The following is a 17,043-nucleotide window of genomic DNA, read 5'->3' on the forward strand; positions in this document are numbered from 1 at the left end:
ATTTTTATTATCACTGGTTTCATTATTGTAAGTATTTTAAGGCAGCTAGCTCTAGACTCCAGTGACATGTGTGTGGCAAAATCCTGAAATCAACAAAACACCACAGAGAAGTACCACAGCTGCCTCAAGGGATAACAGTACAATTTTCAATGTTATGTAAGCAAAAATGACACACTGGGAAGGGCAAGCATTACATTAAGAGTATGTGATTGTACCCAAAGAATATCACTATGTCTGATTCAATCAAATTTTTTCTTAAATATAAAACAAATTCTGTGTCGCTTCCAAGAAACAACATGCATTATCAGAGAGGAATGCTGTAAAAGGTGTGTTAGTTCAACAAATTAAGAATGGAAGTGTTTTCTGTATTTGTCTATAAATTATATACTTGAAATCCAGAATGCAATTTTTTACAGGGAATGGGAAAATAAAATACTGCTATTCTCCTCTGAGTTGTTTTTCAACTCATTTCATTGAACTTTAACTGTGGCAGTCATGTGGTCTTTACTTGTACTTTCAACAATGTCTAAAAGTATCACTGTTAAAAAAATTATTTGAGTGTCATGTGGTTTTGTTGAGTTCTCATAATTCAAGAGAAGTAGTACATAATTTTCTTATGCATATTGGATGAGATTGAACAGCCCTCTCAAACAATCTTGAGCCTCTCTGTTTTTTCACTGTAGTTATTTTCCTCAGCTTCCCGTTACTTGGCACCGATGACTTAAATCCTCCAGAGGAATTCAACTGTTTCAAGTAGCTTGAGTGCCACTTCTTTGAATCAGAATTTGTGTGATAAATCCAGGCCAAGTAAGAAATTTGTTTGACTTTAACAATGTTCCTCACTAAGAACAGCTGGTCCTGTACTACATACTCATTCAGCAGGGAATAGAGCAGTTGTCTGCTTATCTGATCTCCTTCTGACATATTCCCTTGGATAAAGGAGCTTATTAAATGACAGTAAACCAAATATGTTGTCTGATGTCTCTGTTCTCAAATGGCCTTAGTCCACAAGGGACAAGCCTTCTCTACCAGCTGCATCTGCAACTCCTACTCACAACATGAACACAGGGCACTTGTCACTTCCATTCCCAACTCCTATTTAGGAGTCAACACTGCAGTTTCTTAAGCTGTAATTTTCAAAATCAGGTTAGGTTTGATAGCACGTCAAAGGAATTTTGAAATTCTTTCATACTTTTCCAAATTCATACATGATTCTTTGTAGCACCTACATTTTTATGTTCCTTTTCGCAGACTGCTGAGTTTGGGGATTCTGAGCAAGAGTCTTCTTGGTGTCATCTCACATATTTTCATGGGCAAAAACTTTAATGCAGTAAAATTTTGTGTTCATTGTCCCACTCAAAGGAAGACCCCTGTCAATACCAAAACAAGTCCTAAGCTGCATTAGGAAAAGCACTGCCAGCTGGTCAAGGCAGGTCCTTCTTCCCCTTCCCTCAGCCCCTCTGAGACTCAACTGCATTGCTGTGTTCAGTTCTGGACTCCTCAGTACAAGAAAGACACAGATGTACTGAAATTGCTTCTGTGCAGGTCATCATGAAGAGGATTAAAGGACTGAAGCATTTCTCCTACAATGAGAGGCTGAGAGAGCTGGAACTATTCAGCCTGGAGATCAGGAGGCTCATGGAAGCTCTTAATATAACATATGAATACCTGAGGGAGAAAGACAGTAAAGAATATGGAGCCACACCCTTCTCAGTGGAGCTCAAAGAAAAGACAAGAAGCAATGGACACAATGAGGATTTTCACTATCTTCTCAGTCAATAAGTTTTCCCTAGTACCCAATGCTAACCTTCAAACTGCCAGTTGTGATCCGTGACTGTTTTTACACTCCCTAGCACTACCAAAAGAGTTGGGCTTCCTCACCTTCATACCTTCAAGTATGGAGGGTTGCTACTATGTCATCCCTTAGTCTGCTCTTCACCAGACTAAACAAGCCCAGTTCCCCCACATCTCTCCCCAAGGGAGCATGAGCAGTGAGCCCTTCACCACCTTGGTAAGCCTCTAGTGAATCCTTCAAGTGCCATCCTGGAAACTCAGTCACCTTTCAAGCATTTCAACCCAGCTGAACCAAGCCCATTTGCACTTGGTTAAATTACAGGGAATGGTTTCCACCCTTCCCCACCAGTTCCCCCTCTGTAGCATCATTTCTGAGTCACACAAGGGCATGCTGTAGTCATCTTGCTGACACTAATGGTTACACTTAGCTTACTCAACAAGTTCAGAGCAAGACTGTTAGCATGATTATATGTAGGTCTGTGTGTTACTGGAACACTGCACCACTTTTCCAGCCATTTGGCAAGTTTTTCTCAGAACTCCTAGTCTAAAGAACAGTTGCAGAAGCAGACAAATTGTCCTGACCACAGACTTCTCCATGTAAAAACTCTGATGAAACTGTTATCAAGATAAAAGAACTCTCTGGAAATCTTGTCAATGATGCAATATATTTTTCCTCCAGAAAATGTAATCAAGCATTCCCTCATGTTCTTTGTCAACATCACACACAGACTTTGATCAGAATATAGAGGGAATAAAACAGATGGGCTAAGACCGTGTCACCAGAGTATTTTTGTTCTCTGGAAAAAACCCTGACACACTTCAGCAACCACAAAAGTATTATTCTTCCTCCCCGAACTCCTACAAGAGTTAAAGCATACTGACACTCTTCTAAACCTCTGGAGCTAGCCAAACCTGCACAACTTTACATTCTTATCAGTTACATCATGCCCATTCTGCATGTGCCAAGAGAAATTCTCTCATTTTGAATCAGCTCCTGATTCCTGTGGTGTTTCCTACCTTCAGCCTCAGACTTCTTGCGAAGCACATCTCATAAATACCAGTTCAAAGCTGTGAGTATGCAGTAGTGTCCTCTGGGTGTAATGGTCTGCAGGACTGCCATGCAGTTTGCTTTCCAGTAACCATTCTAATATAAGTGGTACTCTGAGTGACGTGGAAGTCATGCCTTAGGGTAGCTATGAAAGGAAAGATTTCACTAGCATTTGAATCTATGTTCACTTTGTCAGCACCCACATAAAAGCTTTCCATTTTTATTCACAGACAGGCACCTAATACTACTCAGGATGCACACTAGAGAGGGGATTGCTTGTCCAGGGATACCTAGAAGCATCTGTGCATAACAGCTCAGCAGGTACTTATTCAATAGCCAGGTTCACACTTTGGCTGGCTTTTCATCTCATCTTCTGAGAATGTGCATGCAGGAGCTTGTGTGTTTTATGAAAAGGCTAAGGATACCTTAAGGATATTCTATCCTTAAGATAGTACATTCTATTCTTAGCATACCCAGATGCTGCAATCTCTCAGCATCTTGAGCTATCTTTTAAAAATGTAGTTCTCATAATACGAGCTTACACCAGGGCTTCTGAGCGCTTTGCCATGGAGTTCACTAGGAACAAGGTTTTAGCCCTTTGGAGTGCAAAGTCTCCTAGCCGGGGCGTGTGAGCCGCCCGGCACACCTTGCGGCAGGCAGCCTCCTCCCGTGCGCTCCCACCGCCAGGCGTCACCCTGCTGATGGGAACGGGGGGAAAATCCCAAACCGACCGTGCAAAAAAAAACCGAGTAGGGAAGGAAATCAAATGGCACTTGCACAAAGTGAAAGCATACCCCAAGTTAGCATCCATTGCAAAAAAAAGTAACTAATGGAAAACACGAGGGAAATAGCCTTTATGCAAAGCACATGCTAATGAAGATAACCAAAAAAAAATTTTAAGTTAAGGTTTTAACACAGAAGATACAATTATTTTGTCTTCTATTCCTTCTAAGGCAATCTCTTCTTTTCTTTCAGATGTGGCAATCAGCTGGAGTCTATGTCCATTTAACATCTACTGAAAAGGAGAAAAAAAACCTGCTCCCTTCCCAAGACACAAAGACATGGAACTTGGCATAATTTCTTTGAAGACATCCTCAGGAGGATATAATGAGCTCTGTATGAAAACATTCCTGAGACGAACTGGCCATGTGTTCTTGAACGTCAGTAAGCCACTAGATGTCAAAATATCCACTAAAACAGAGATTTCACAAGATAATGATAGTTCACATTACTGTGTGACTAAAATTTCAGGAGACAGCTGCCTTCTCAAAATCGCCAGCACAGGTTTAAAAAAAAAAAAAAAAAAAAACAAAAAAAAAAACAAACGTACAGAATCATGGTATTTTAGGGGGGAAAAAAATTAAGCGAGGGCTGCTCATATGAGAAGCAGGGATTAATAGAGCATTTTTTCAGGCTAGGGGAGGAACCGGCAGGGAAGAGAGAACGGACTGAAGGGAGAGGAGAAGGGTTCCCGGGATCCGAAGGGGCGCGGGCCAGTGGCGGGCCAGGAGCAGCCCCGGAGTGTCCCGTGGCCCCACAGTGCACCCCGTCACAAGCGGCGGGGCTGCGGGCAGAAGTCCGGCTGGCGGAGGCGAGGGGGGCTGGGGAGGAAGCGCACCTCGGCGCCTCCTCCTCTCTGCGGCCGGGCAGGGAGGGAGCAGGTGAATGCGCCCTTTGTCCGGCCAAGGGCCCAGAAGACCCACGGGCGGGCGCTCTTTGGGCCCGTCGGTGTCGGAGGGGAGCCGCCGAGGCCGCGCCGTCCCGCCGCCCTCCGCTGCTCGGGACGGGGCACAGCACTGCGGCTCACACCCACCGGGCGGAGGGGAGCGGGATGGGCGCAGAAGGCGGGGCCGGGAGGGGAGGTGGAGGCTGCGGCCGGCCCCCCCTTCCCCCCGCCACCTCTCATCTCCTCAGAGGCCGGCAAGCGCTCTGCTGCTGTCCCGAGGCCGCCTTCCCCTTCGAGCCTCGCCGCCGGGCGCTGCCCCCGCGGGGGGAGCCGGGCCGGGGCCGCCGCTGCCGCCGCCCCCTGGGGCGGGAAGGAGAAGCCGGGCTGCCGGGCCGAGGTGAGTGAGCCCGGGGGTGGACAGGGGCCGGCCGTGCCCGGAGCCGCCGGGGAGGTGTCCGCGTGTGCCCGCGCGGCCGGGCTGCGGCGGTTCCGACTCGGACCCCGCCCGCCACGCGGCCGGGCCGGGAGCCCCCGGCGGGCTCGGGCGCCCTGAGGGGGAGTGCCCCGGGCTCGTTCTGGCTGACGAGGAGCGCTGAGCGACACTCTCGGGCTCCCACCCTCCGGGCTTTCATTCGGTTTTCCACCGAGCTCAGCAGAATTTTTGAAGAGCAGGGAAAGTTACGAAGTTGTGTGCCGAGTGTTTACAGCGTCCTGCACGATGCAGCTGGCACTTGGAAAGCGAAGCACTTATGCCCAGCACTTTCATGCTGTCATTTTCCGATAGTGCCGAGAGAGAGAGGTGCAGACACTATCCCGTGCCTCCTCTATCACCTCCTCCTTATTGTCACAGCCTGTTTGTTTTACCCATTTTTCTTTTTCGTGGAGCCAGCCCTGAAACCCGTTACTCAGGAAAACCTCTCAATGACTTGGGATGATGTTTTTCCGCGGTGAACACGTCTGCACGTGTGTGGATCCCTGATGGCTCAGTTTTACAATGAGTGTGCTTTCTCGGTACAGAATTCGGTACCATACTCACAGCGCTGGAAACTTGGCTTTCTGCAGCGGGACGCCCTCCACCCTCGTTGACAGCTGCCTCCCAGAGCAGAAGGGGTGTGCACTGAGGATGGACATTAATGTCACTGTTTTCTTTCATAACAGTTGTGAGTTAGATGACTAACTCTGTCTCTTGCAAGACTCCTAATTTTTCTTCAGATGTATTCCAAAAAGACACAGTCTAAATTACTTCTTCCTGGCAATTTATAAGGCACTGAGTAGTGAATTGTAAGTGCTCTTTTTTTAGGGTTTTCAAAAGCTGTTACTGTGCTTTGTTAGTGGGGAATAATTTCATATTAACGGGTATCAGAAACCAAGTGGAATGCAATGCTATGACACTTGAGTTTCCTTGCATGCAGTCGCATGGCTGAAACCCATAGTTCTATGGAAGAACACCTGCATTCATTCGCACACACTTTCTTTTTTTCTTTCTGTCTTGTTTTCTGCTGCATAAACCTTTAGCTTTGTATTTAACATTGTATTAAACATTGTATCCCAAAACAACCAATAAATCAGCTCTTAGGATCAGCAGCTCGCATTGTAGCTCACGGGTTGCTTTTTTCACATCATGATATCATTTATTACAGCCTCATCAATATAAACCTTTAATTAGAAACTAGTACTGGACGCTTTGTTTCTCAATTTTCTGAATGAAGAGTGATAGCAGCATGAGGACTGGGTGAGTCAGGCTTTTCCATACAGAGCTTCCCAATCTAAATTATGCTTTTGGACCTCTAAGAGAGTGTGGTAGCCAGAAGGTTGGCCTCAATAATAGTGAATGTCCTTCATATTACAAGTTCCTTAAAAATAGATGTGGAGTTCACTGTATTTGTTACTGTTTTTTTTCCAGTTAAGTTCACCATACTAAGTTCTAGCTGTAAACTATTCTTTGAATTGTAACAGCTAGAGATTATGTCTATTGAAACATGTAGAAGTAGAAATTCTAAAATCTGAGGTTTATGAAGATATGTGATACCCCAAAACTTTTGCTAAAATCACTGGGACTAGCCCTAAGAATAGAGGCAACAAACAGAAATGTGCCCTCATCAGGCCATGCTTTCTTGTGTGCAGGATATACAAAGGATAACCTTTTCCTACACCATTAGCTGGTGTAGGAATGGGTTAACAGCCTGACCTTCAGACAGAACTCTTGTTGGCCCTACTCTGCAACACTTGTCTGAAAGGTTATGCTCAAAGGGAGAGCTCACTGCCAGGAGGGAAAAATCCAAAGAGAAATACTAAGTAAAAGAACACTTCAAAAAAAAATACGTCAGCTTAGGTGCCTGGTGGCTTGGCAGAGAGCAAACCCTCATAGAAGACAGTAAAAGACTGTAAGACTCATCCACTGAAGGAACCAGACACAGTGAATGAAGGAAAATTGTCAGTCTGATTTCTCTATATAATTTCCCAAAAGGTTTATGGATATAAAAGAATCAGTACATAGAAAAAGTTTAATATCTAGTAATCAGTAGGAAACTACATGGAAGAGCCACCTAGTAAATTTTCATAAAGGCTGCCACAGAAGCTCACCCAGTGGTATGGCACTCTGAATTTCCAGTAGTGTGGTGCCAGTGCCTCTCCTGTAGTGTGCAACAGTGTGACATATACCTGGGAAGTCCTTGTAGCAAGGTCCTTGCAGTCTCTGTAGTTATTTTACACTCTTCAAAATACTGTCTTTCCTGATACCCTAGGATTTTCAGAAACATCTCTTGCAGTTTATCAATTCTCTCACTTTATTTTTTTCTGGCATCTGATTTTTTTGTAGTCCCTAATAGCTTAGAACCATTTCTGCTGATACTTGTGGTGATGAGTACTGCCAAAATACCTTGGAACAGCATGAGTGAAGCTCCAGTTTCTTGACAATCTTGAAGGGAAAATATACCTCTAAAGCCCCAGAGTGACGGTCAGGTAGACCAATCCTAAACCCCAAAATACATTAGTAACAACACACAGGCTTCTTGCATCAGCAAGTCTCATGAATTTAATAAAATCCATCTTCATAACATTTTACATTATTTCTGTAAGCTGTTTCAAACTTAATTTGTTGTCATTTAAAAACTTTCCTCTTCAATTAATGCATTTATTCCACTAGGGACAGGGATATTAGGCTTAAATATTTGTCATCAGTGATTTTGTTCCACTGATTTATGCTCTCTCCTATTCTCTGCTTTACCCAGAAAATAAGCTGAGCTTTTCCGTTCCCAGAGGATAGACTTTCCCTAGTTGACTGTACCTTCTCCAGCAAATATATGGTGGACAAGGAAGGAAACAATTCGAGGGAAATAGGCCTCAAAGTCCCAGTATGGCATTTCAAAACCTGTTTTACACCCTGTGTTTGTTTTGCAGGGAGTTTCCACAATGGAGAAGAGGGAAGGTGGCAATCGTGCCATTGATCAGAATGCAGGTCAGAACATCATGCTGAGAAGAGATACAGGAAACCTTAACTACTTGGTAATGTTTCTGTAAAAAAGCAGCTCATAGGTCACATAGAATACTGCAATCTTTGATTCAGTTTTGTTCAGAGACAGTGTTACCATCACACTGGCATATCATGAATATTTCTGAAGTGTTGTCACAATATTGACATGAAGAGATTGAAGAGATAAAAAGATAAAGAACATCTCATTCAATTTAATCACAGTCCATGATAAAAAATACACAAAGTTTGGGGCAGCTAAAAACGTCATGAGGATAGCTGCTAATTTTATCTTACCAGATGAGCAAAACTCCATAGAAATAATTTGGGATTTTTACACAGGAATATAAAATTTATCTTTGGAGGAATCTTCATGATAGCAACACTGCATTCAGGAAGTTTTCCACATTACATAAAAAAAGGTCCAAAAAAAAAAAAATCCTTCCTTTTGCATATTATTTGGGCTACATCATTAAGTCTATAGCTGAAATTTGACATTTGAAATCTATAACTTATATAATAAGCTGAAATGATGCTTCACATAATGTAATCCTTCCTTCCTTGCAGTGTAGTTATCTTCCTGGAATTAAAATCTATTTTAAAATAACTGCAGATAATGAAGAATGGGAAATCTACAGGTGCCTTGCTCAAGTGCTGACTATGCTGTTTGAAATGTTACGTTTCCAGGGTACCTTGTCTTTAATAGGGCATATGTTTTGTATATGGTTTCACTGCAGTATGTGTAAAAGTTATGATGGCAAATACTGCCATTACTGAAGTTTTTAATCTTGTCTTGAACTCACTTTGTATTTCCTTTCTGTCTCTTCCAGAATGTGGATATGCAGGTTGCCAACCCATCAGAAGCAGCTTCACTTTTTGATTTACATCAAGCACACCATTTTGGTGAGTTTGAACACTCTTCAGAACAGCACTGCAAGCAGGATCTGTTCCCTGAGTGGCACTTGCCAATGAAGATAGCATCTGTGATCTCATTGTTAGCATTTATTTACACTTCTATGAGAGATGTCATATATCCTTTTATAACCAGAAAGGAAAATGTTTTCTATAAAATTCCAATCCTTGTCATAAACAAAGTTTTACCAGTGACTTCAATTACCCTTTTAGCGCTAGTGTATTTACCAGGAATATTAGCTGCTGGTTTCCAGCTCTACTTTGGCACCAAGTATAAAAGGTTTCCCCGGTGGCTGGATAGATGGATGTTATCAAGGAAACAATTTGGACTTCTGAGTTTCTTCTTCGCTACATTGCACGCCTGCTATAGCCTGTGCTATCCAATGAGAAGATCATACAGATACAAGCTGCTGAACTGGGCATTCCAGCAGGTATGATGGGCACAAAACACCAACCCTTCTGTGTTCAGAAAATCCTTGTTTTGGTCATTCAAGCAAATCTGGATGGGGGAAAGCCATTTTCATTGCCTTTGTTTGATTCTGAAGTAGATTCCCAGAGAGCACTCTTAAGGGATGAAGCAGGACCTAGTTGCCAAAGCATGTAATAGTCAAGAGTCATCACATGAACATTTAAGTCTTTGTCACACTATTAGTTTAGTTTAGATTAATCTTCTCTGGACTAGTGAAATTTATCAACAAAAACTTGAGTACTGAACACAACATTTTTAGACATCTTTGCAAAGTGAGTCAGCTCGCAGCAAAGGAAGGCTGAGCTAAATCACAGTAATCTGTATTTGCACAAACTAAATTTGTGAATACTGATGGCTCACAATTGGACTGATACATGCTACTGTGTTTAAAGATAGAATTTCAATGATTGTTTCTGACTCATGGGCAATAGCTGACTTGCAAAGCTCTCCAACGTCCTCTGTGACTAGAGAATTCCTAATGCTCACCTATCACCTTGAGTACTCTTAAGTACTGCAGTATTAGGAATATTCCAGTATAAGGTATAGACTTCAAATGTATGTTTTTATTGCCCCCAAAGTCTAATCTAGAGTTCTGTTAAAAGCACAATATGATGATGTCTGTAGATTTCTGTAAGCAGTCAAACTACGTGTTGAAAACTCTGAAATCAGCCTTACTGGTAATCTGACTTTATTGGATTACTAGAAATTTCCTTGAGATTCCAATCTTCAAGATGCAGAAATGATCATATTTGGGGCATATCATGCCATGGTGATCACGAGCAGGATCAAAGTGCTGTTGCAAGTAGTTGTAAACAGGAGAAGCTTTGACATCAGTTTATTAATATCACAAATGTACCAAGTTGTGTTTTTTAAAAAAAAGAGTGAAACAACTACCCTGGCAGGATACTTTTATTAAGAGGGCCTGCTGAATTACTTCCCTGAAGTAGCGCTGTTAATATATTTCCTGTTGTTATAATCTCCCTGATATGGTATTTAGCCATAGGTGGATTTTTTTTTCTTGTCAAAACCAAGATTTATTCTTGCTGTGAAGGCAGCCTCAGAATTAGGCTCTCCTGGGCCAAGACACTGAAGTGTAAATTCTTCTCTCTAAAAGCTCTGCAGATACTAGTAAAGACTTTGTTATCAGAAGTAAATAGCAGTTACATTCAAAGACATTCAAACAAATCAAAATACGGTATTTCTTTGCTTATTTCATTAATATTATAGTGAAAAATAGTGAAATTGTATTTCACACAAACAGCCAAGTGTGCCAGTCTGTAATTTTTAATGTGGTGTTCTTTTGGCAGGTCAAACAAAAAAAAGAAAATGCCTGGATTGAACATGATGTTTGGAGAATGGAGATTTATGTGTCTCTAGGAATTCTGGGACTTGCTTTGCTGGCCCTGTTGGCAATAACATCAATTCCATCTGTCAGTCACTCTTTGACTTGGAGAGAGTTCCACTACATTCAGGTGTGCATGAATGTCATTACTGCACGTCATCAGTCCCATTTGTAGAACTGTGTGTTATCAGCTAAGACCATTAGGAGTTAGAAATATCAAACACAGAGGAGTTAGTGAAACCAATCTAAAAGTTTATTCCATACTCTTTGTTAATTGGTTTGCGAGAAACGTTCTTTTTATTTACTCTTGTCAGGAGAACAAGCTGTTGCATTCAGTGTATAAAGTGGGAAGAAAAGACAACCCCATACTACTTTTTTTTCTCCTCCTGCCTTAGTGACCAGCAGCAGTTGTCCCTTCAAGACCTCTTCTTAGCTCTGGTGCTGAAGACATTTGTCATCTTCTAGGCATCTTATCTTTCCTGAATGCCCTGTGTCCTGCTGAATTGGGAGTAGGTGGCATTGAACCAGTCAATGCTGTTCCAAAAAGACACAGTGTATTCTGAAAGAGACATCTTAGAACAGATGCATAATCACATCCAGCCAGTCTCAAGTTTGCTACAGCTGTGCTTCTCTCCTTCACCCAAGCATTTGGTTTGCTCTCAATTCTCTTATGTCATATGCAATAATAATCAGGGGTGGTTCTGCTGACATCAGTATGGTGAGACTAGACTTAAGCAAGTGTTGGAACAGGCCCTCAAACAGCAAAACCTGAAAATTCAATAACCTACTAAGTACCTGGCACTTCAAATTTTGATTTCTATTTTAAAAGCAGATCTGAAGTATATAATCACCAGTTAGTGATTTGATACTCTGCACATTCTATGAAGTCCATCATTTGTAAGATAAGTTTTCAGGTGTACAGAGAATATGGACAAGTCAGGAGGGAGTCTCCAAATGCATGCCTGCTTTCAGTATTGAAAGACTATGGTGAAGAAACCCAGAAGAGTAATACTTCTGTGTTGGACTTAGTTTATAAAAAAACCTTATTACTCAAAAATCGGGTTCTGTAAATTCAGGAGTTGGAAAGGCAGTGTTTGACTTCACTAATGAGTACAAGATTGTTAAGTGACAAGAAACTCAAAATTACCAGTAAATTTTCTTTACTCCTGAATTTTGTAAAAAAGCTAAGCCAAATTTATCACTGTAAGTGAAATAAACTCGAGTTTCCTGTAGTTGTACAGTGCTTTTGCCATAGTACTAGACTTACTAGAGTTTGTGATTTTAATTTAGCTTAGAATTTTTCTTTGCAAGTAATCAGTTAATTCCTTAAAATATCTGCTGCTGAACTCAAAATAATTTATCACAGAACTAAAGTAATTTAGTATACAGATGGCATCTGTAAATTGAGATATTCAGGATTGAGCACGTTTCAGGAGTAACCTGTAATTTCTTCTGTATTTCAGCTAAGTATAGCAATACTTGAAAAATGTTCCTCATCCATTTTCTTTTACAGTGATATAAAGGGGTACAGTTGGAGTCTTGACTTATAGTTCTTACATTTTAGTTTAAAGCCAGTGGTCTCTTTTCTTTGACTTGAGCATGTTGGTCAAGGCCTGTCCAGATTTCCATATTTGCTTAACAGAGTACTTTTTTGCAAAATTGGGAAAAATAAATAGCTTACTATTTTCTTTCTCTTTTCAGAGCAAGATGGGATATTTAGCCCTGCTGCTATGCACTGTTCATGCACTGGTGTTTGCTTGGAATAAGTGGGTTGATGCTAAACAATTCATCTGGTATACACCACCTTCATTTATGGTGGCGGTTTTTCTTCCTATTGTGGTTCTGCTTTGTAAATGCTTACTGCTCCTCCCATGTTTTAGGAAGAGGATAAGAAAGATCAGAAGTGGTTGGGAAGCTAACACAGAAGCCAATCAAACCAGCATAACTTCCAGACTGTAGATGAAATATGGAATTTCCTGTCTACGCATGTAAATATGCTCAAGGCCATGAAATTTTCACTCATGAGCTCTGTTTTCACATTTTCTATAGATGTTTCTTTTTCACTTTTCTTTTTGACTTCAGGAGTATGAGATACTTGATGCAATTTTGTAGTTTTCGAAGACAGAAATGAAAACATTTGTTTTACACTTTAGTCTATTCAGTGTTTCGGTATTTGATGATTTCTTTCTTCTGACTCACTGCTTTTAAAATCCAAGTGTTTAATTGTCTCAATCCCAATTCTTTTGTGGGCAAAAGCAATCATAAATCATTTCTCCAGATGACCACAGAAAGTAAAAAAATGATTACACCACAGAGCTCAAGAATGCTTTCTGCTTCACATAGCCATGTGTGTACCTTCATTAAATCTCAGAATTATAATGGGACAAAAACTAGAGTATTTATCACCCCGTTCCCTCTGAGCACTTGCAGCCTATGTTTCACTCTGCAGAATAGGGACCTTGGCATATGAGCCTGACAGAAACTGTATTCCCGCCAGGTCTTGAATGTACACAACTGGGCAAGCAGAATTACAGGGATCTTTACAAGGTAAATATCTCCCAAGGCTTGGGCACAGTCTAAAAAAAGAGTTCTTAGACTCAGATCTCTATCTTATCCAGGACTAGGTGTGTCTCTGTTTACTTGAAACAATAAAACATTTCCCATTTTTTATTCCACAAACACCTTCTTTTGTTTCTGATGCTGGAAATTTTCCATGCTTTTGACCTAAGCCTGTAGCCCTTGACATGTGCTAAACTTTATTTGCCCAAATTATTCCAGTGGGATAACTCCATCAGGTAAATGTGTTTTATTGTTTACTCTAGGGCCAGCACAATTGTGTGACTGGAAGAAAAACATTAAAAATAGACATTTGAATCTTGCCTCCAATTTGGTGAAATTCTCATGTAAAATGGTTTCCAAATGCATTTGCTTTTACAGAAATTTTCATTATAACTTAAATGAGATCATTAAATCCTACTTTCCTTATGTTGCATAGGTCTGGCTGGATGTTTTAAATTAGTAATTAATTTGTTAGTATCTGTTTTGAAATTTGTTATTTGGTAGTTAATATTTTCACCCAACATCAGGAACATTTCTGCCAGTCTGCCTGCAGGAGTTGACTAGGACATGGACTGTTGATGCCACCTATTGCTGGAATCATCTGAATGAGAATTGTAATTGGTAATGGCTCTGGTATTACAACAAACAGGAAAACAACATAGGCCTAAAAAAAATATGTAATACATGGTGCTAATGAATCTGTTGTCCCTTTCTGGAGTTTTACACTGTGCATAAATAACAGACAAAGTAAAGAGCTACAGGGATATTACATTTTATATTTTCCTGGTTGTTACTGTTAAATTATTGCAACTTAAAAGTTGGCCTCTTTATTTGCACATAATGTAGCACTGTGAATGTAACTGGGAGCATGGTGGCCTGTATAATATAGATTGAAACCTGTACCATTATGTTTCAAACCAGTAATGCATGGCAGAGGCCAAAACCCTACAATACAGGATGGCAATGTTAATCTAAGCAGTTTCTAACAGAGCAGGAAAAGTGTGGCTCTCAATGCATTTGCATTTGCATTTACATTTCTGTGAATGAAATAAATCTTTTGTAAGTCATAAGCTCTATTCACTTGTTACAGAAGGTAGTGCAAGATAGCATAACTTTATTCATTTCAACCAGTTAATATGGGTTGAATTCCTAACATAAATTACAGGGGCAAACCAATTCCAAGATCATCACATACTATCCAAACTGACCTTTTACACTCATCATTCAGCTGGGGACATTAAGCACACTTCAGACTTTTCTCTCTAGCATTGCCCAGAGGCAAATCCAGAAGTGTCTTCTACCAGATGAAATTTGCATACAGTCTCCAAAAGCTATTCCAAAAATCACACATAACATCCAAACATTCAAGCACATTTTTCCCCACTGATTGCTTCAAGTAGGAGCCAGGTCTTCTGTCACATCTAGCCATTTCTCTGGAAGCTACCATTGAATGCTTATAGCCAGAATTTGAGACTTCATATTGACTCTTCCCTGCTTTTAAGTCTTTAGTAAACTACATCTTAGTAACTCACTTCCCAGTCTGCAGGCTGCCCAGGGAAATAGTTGACTCACTGTCCCTGGAGGTATTTAAAAGACATGTAGATGAGGTGCTTAGGGACATGATTTAGTGGTAGGCTTGGCAGTGTTAGATTTATGGTTGGACTCAATGTAAATGATTCTCTGATTTGCTTATAAGGCATTCAGATACAACAGTGACAGAGGAGGGTCAGGCAAGGTCTGTATAGGGCTAAGAAGAAAATGCCATTGACAGTATTTAACTTCTCCCTTTGTAGCAGATCTGATTTAGTTCAACACTAATGAAACTAAGTTAATATGTACCTTTTAATTTATGTTTATGTACCTATTTCAAAATTCAGTGTATTAATAGGCCTATATACTATTATAATACATTAATTGAATGTGTGTGCACATTTTAGGCACTTATTCGTCTAACACTAATTAGTTTTATAAAACTGTGCATCATTAAATGCTTCAATGTATGCTGTGTCTGTCATTGTGTCATATCCAACCAGGATAAAACAGTAAAAAGGCACAATAGACTCTAGAAGAGCTGCTGATAGGAACAGTCAAGGGGAACCATTCTCTCCATGCTGGTGAAGAGCCTGGAGCCTCCAAAGGAAAGAAAGCAAAGGTGTGAAAGCAAAATTACACTTTCATAGTGTAATGAAATTACATTTTTCCTGACAAAACCTTTAACTGACTGCCTGTATATTCTAGCATTCAGAGGAGGTTTGTGAGAAGGAAGAGGAGGCTTTGGAAGGAGACCCAAAATCTCTGGAAATATTGATCAAAGACCAAGAAAAGTTCAAGAATAGCAAGGGCATTGAGGAGAGGCATATATGGGCATACTTTTGGGTAAGGATCCATCATTCTAATAGTAGTGGCTTTAAAATGCCTCTACAAGGCCTGAAAAGTACATTTTTCTGTTGTTATAGGTCTCCAATGTTTTTGAGAGACACAGAATTGAAACTCTGAAGATACAAGTTGTTAAAGGGGCCTGAGGAGTTTTATGCCAAATTCATTTGGAGAGGTCATATCCAGAATACTCTTCCCAAAAAGTCATAGCAACAATCATTGCTCAGGAAGCTAGAGGCAGGGCTGTGTTGGCTATTGTGCAATGCAAATTCCTGTTGAGAGCACCATTTACTGTAAGCAGTCCCTCCCTTTGGCCACTCTTCTCCGTTCTCTGAGTTCTGCAACTCTTTAAAGATGTGAACTTCATCAGAGTAGGGTGTTGGATCCAGTTGAAGGGTGATGCAGAGAGAAGAATGATTCAGCCAGATCCATTTATGGGTCTGATTCACCTGACAGCCATGCACATAGGTCAGTAGGAAGGATGGGAATAGGAATGGTGTAAACAGGCAGCTTAGCTTATCTTAAACCAGCCCTAAATGCAAAGTTCCAAGTGCTCCTAAAACTTAAAACTTGGATTATTTCATCCTATTTCAGTAGCAAGATTACTCCTTTGCTTCATTTGTTTGTCACATTCTTAGTTTTCCATGAATCAGCAGGCAAAAATGTGTTCTAGAAACTGTCATCAAAACCCGTATAAAACTGACTGGCCTCTACGTGACTGTGGGCTCTGTGGTTTCATTTGTAGAGATGATGATCTCACATCTCCTCTTTTCTCCTACATCCATAGTTTCTAGTACTGTCCCTTGACAACACAAAATGGTTTGTGTTGTCAAAAAAACATTTTTGAAATTCAAACTAATTTCTTTTAAACTGATTCTCTTTAAGTGGCATGAAAGGAATAATTCAAAGGAATAAAAACAAAATTACCAATTTTTGAAAACACACTGAATCTACCCCAGAAGAATGTAACCTGCTGTAGTTGCTGTAAGCATCTGGCAATGGCTGATCGTTGCCACTTTTTTTCAGTGGTGCCAGGATTTCTTGATCCCATGAGCTTATTCTGTTGCTGATGGCAAAATTACTTCTTTTCTTATTCTTTTATTAAAACAAGTCTCATTGAATTCAGTTGCATCAGGGTTCAATTTTTGTATCATTTTTTAAACTTTTCTGTAGATTGAGTTTAATATTTGAATGGGTGTAGTGAGGCTCATTTATTAAGTAGGCCTAATAATTTTTCAGAGATTTTCAACTGAAAATACATAAAACCAATCCATGAACCAAACTCTATAAACATAAAGACTACAGCTACTTTCAATAACGATGATACAACAGAAGATAGAGTTGTTTTATATTTTTGGGGGTTTTTAAATGTGTATTTCATCTTCATAGCATGAAAGTATATTGCTGA

At 40.5% G+C, this 17,043-nt stretch overlaps 1 protein-coding gene across 2 annotated transcripts; it reads left to right on the plus strand.

Annotated features, from left to right (window-relative positions):
• The first annotated feature begins 4,765 nt into the window (after positions 1–4,765).
• STEAP1 (STEAP family member 1) lies at positions 4,766–15,203 on the plus strand. 2 transcript variants are annotated; one of them, XM_069006770.1, is made up of 5 exons: positions 4,766–4,905; positions 7,908–8,012; positions 8,808–9,320; positions 10,666–10,830; positions 12,402–15,203. In XM_069006770.1, the coding sequence occupies exons 2-5, from the start codon at positions 7,920–7,922 to the stop codon at positions 12,657–12,659; spliced, it is 1,029 nt and encodes a 342-aa protein (XP_068862871.1). In that variant the 5' UTR covers positions 4,766–4,905; positions 7,908–7,919; the 3' UTR covers positions 12,660–15,203. The 2 variants fall into 2 exon arrangements, with proteins under 2 accessions (XP_068862871.1, XP_068862872.1); XM_069006771.1 differs by lacking the exon at positions 4,766–4,905 and adding an exon at positions 5,113–5,643.
• Positions 15,204–17,043: the final 1,840 nt, after the last annotated feature.

Source organism: Aphelocoma coerulescens, chromosome 2 (assembly GCF_041296385.1).
Source record: "Aphelocoma coerulescens isolate FSJ_1873_10779 chromosome 2, UR_Acoe_1.0, whole genome shotgun sequence".
Lineage (NCBI taxonomy): Eukaryota > Metazoa > Chordata > Aves > Passeriformes > Corvidae > Aphelocoma > Aphelocoma coerulescens.

Coding starts and splice junctions, on each gene's coding strand:
- STEAP1 (XM_069006771.1), top strand. CDS start 5,503: ATGAGTGTGCTTTCTCGGTACAGAATTCGGTACCATACTCACAGCGCT. Junction 9,321..10,665: donor TGAACTGGGCATTCCAGCAG/GTATGATGGGCA, acceptor TTCTTTTGGCAG/GTCAAACAAAAAAAAGAAAA. Junction 10,831..12,401: donor GAGAGTTCCACTACATTCAG/GTGTGCATGAAT, acceptor TTCTCTTTTCAG/AGCAAGATGGGATATTTAGC.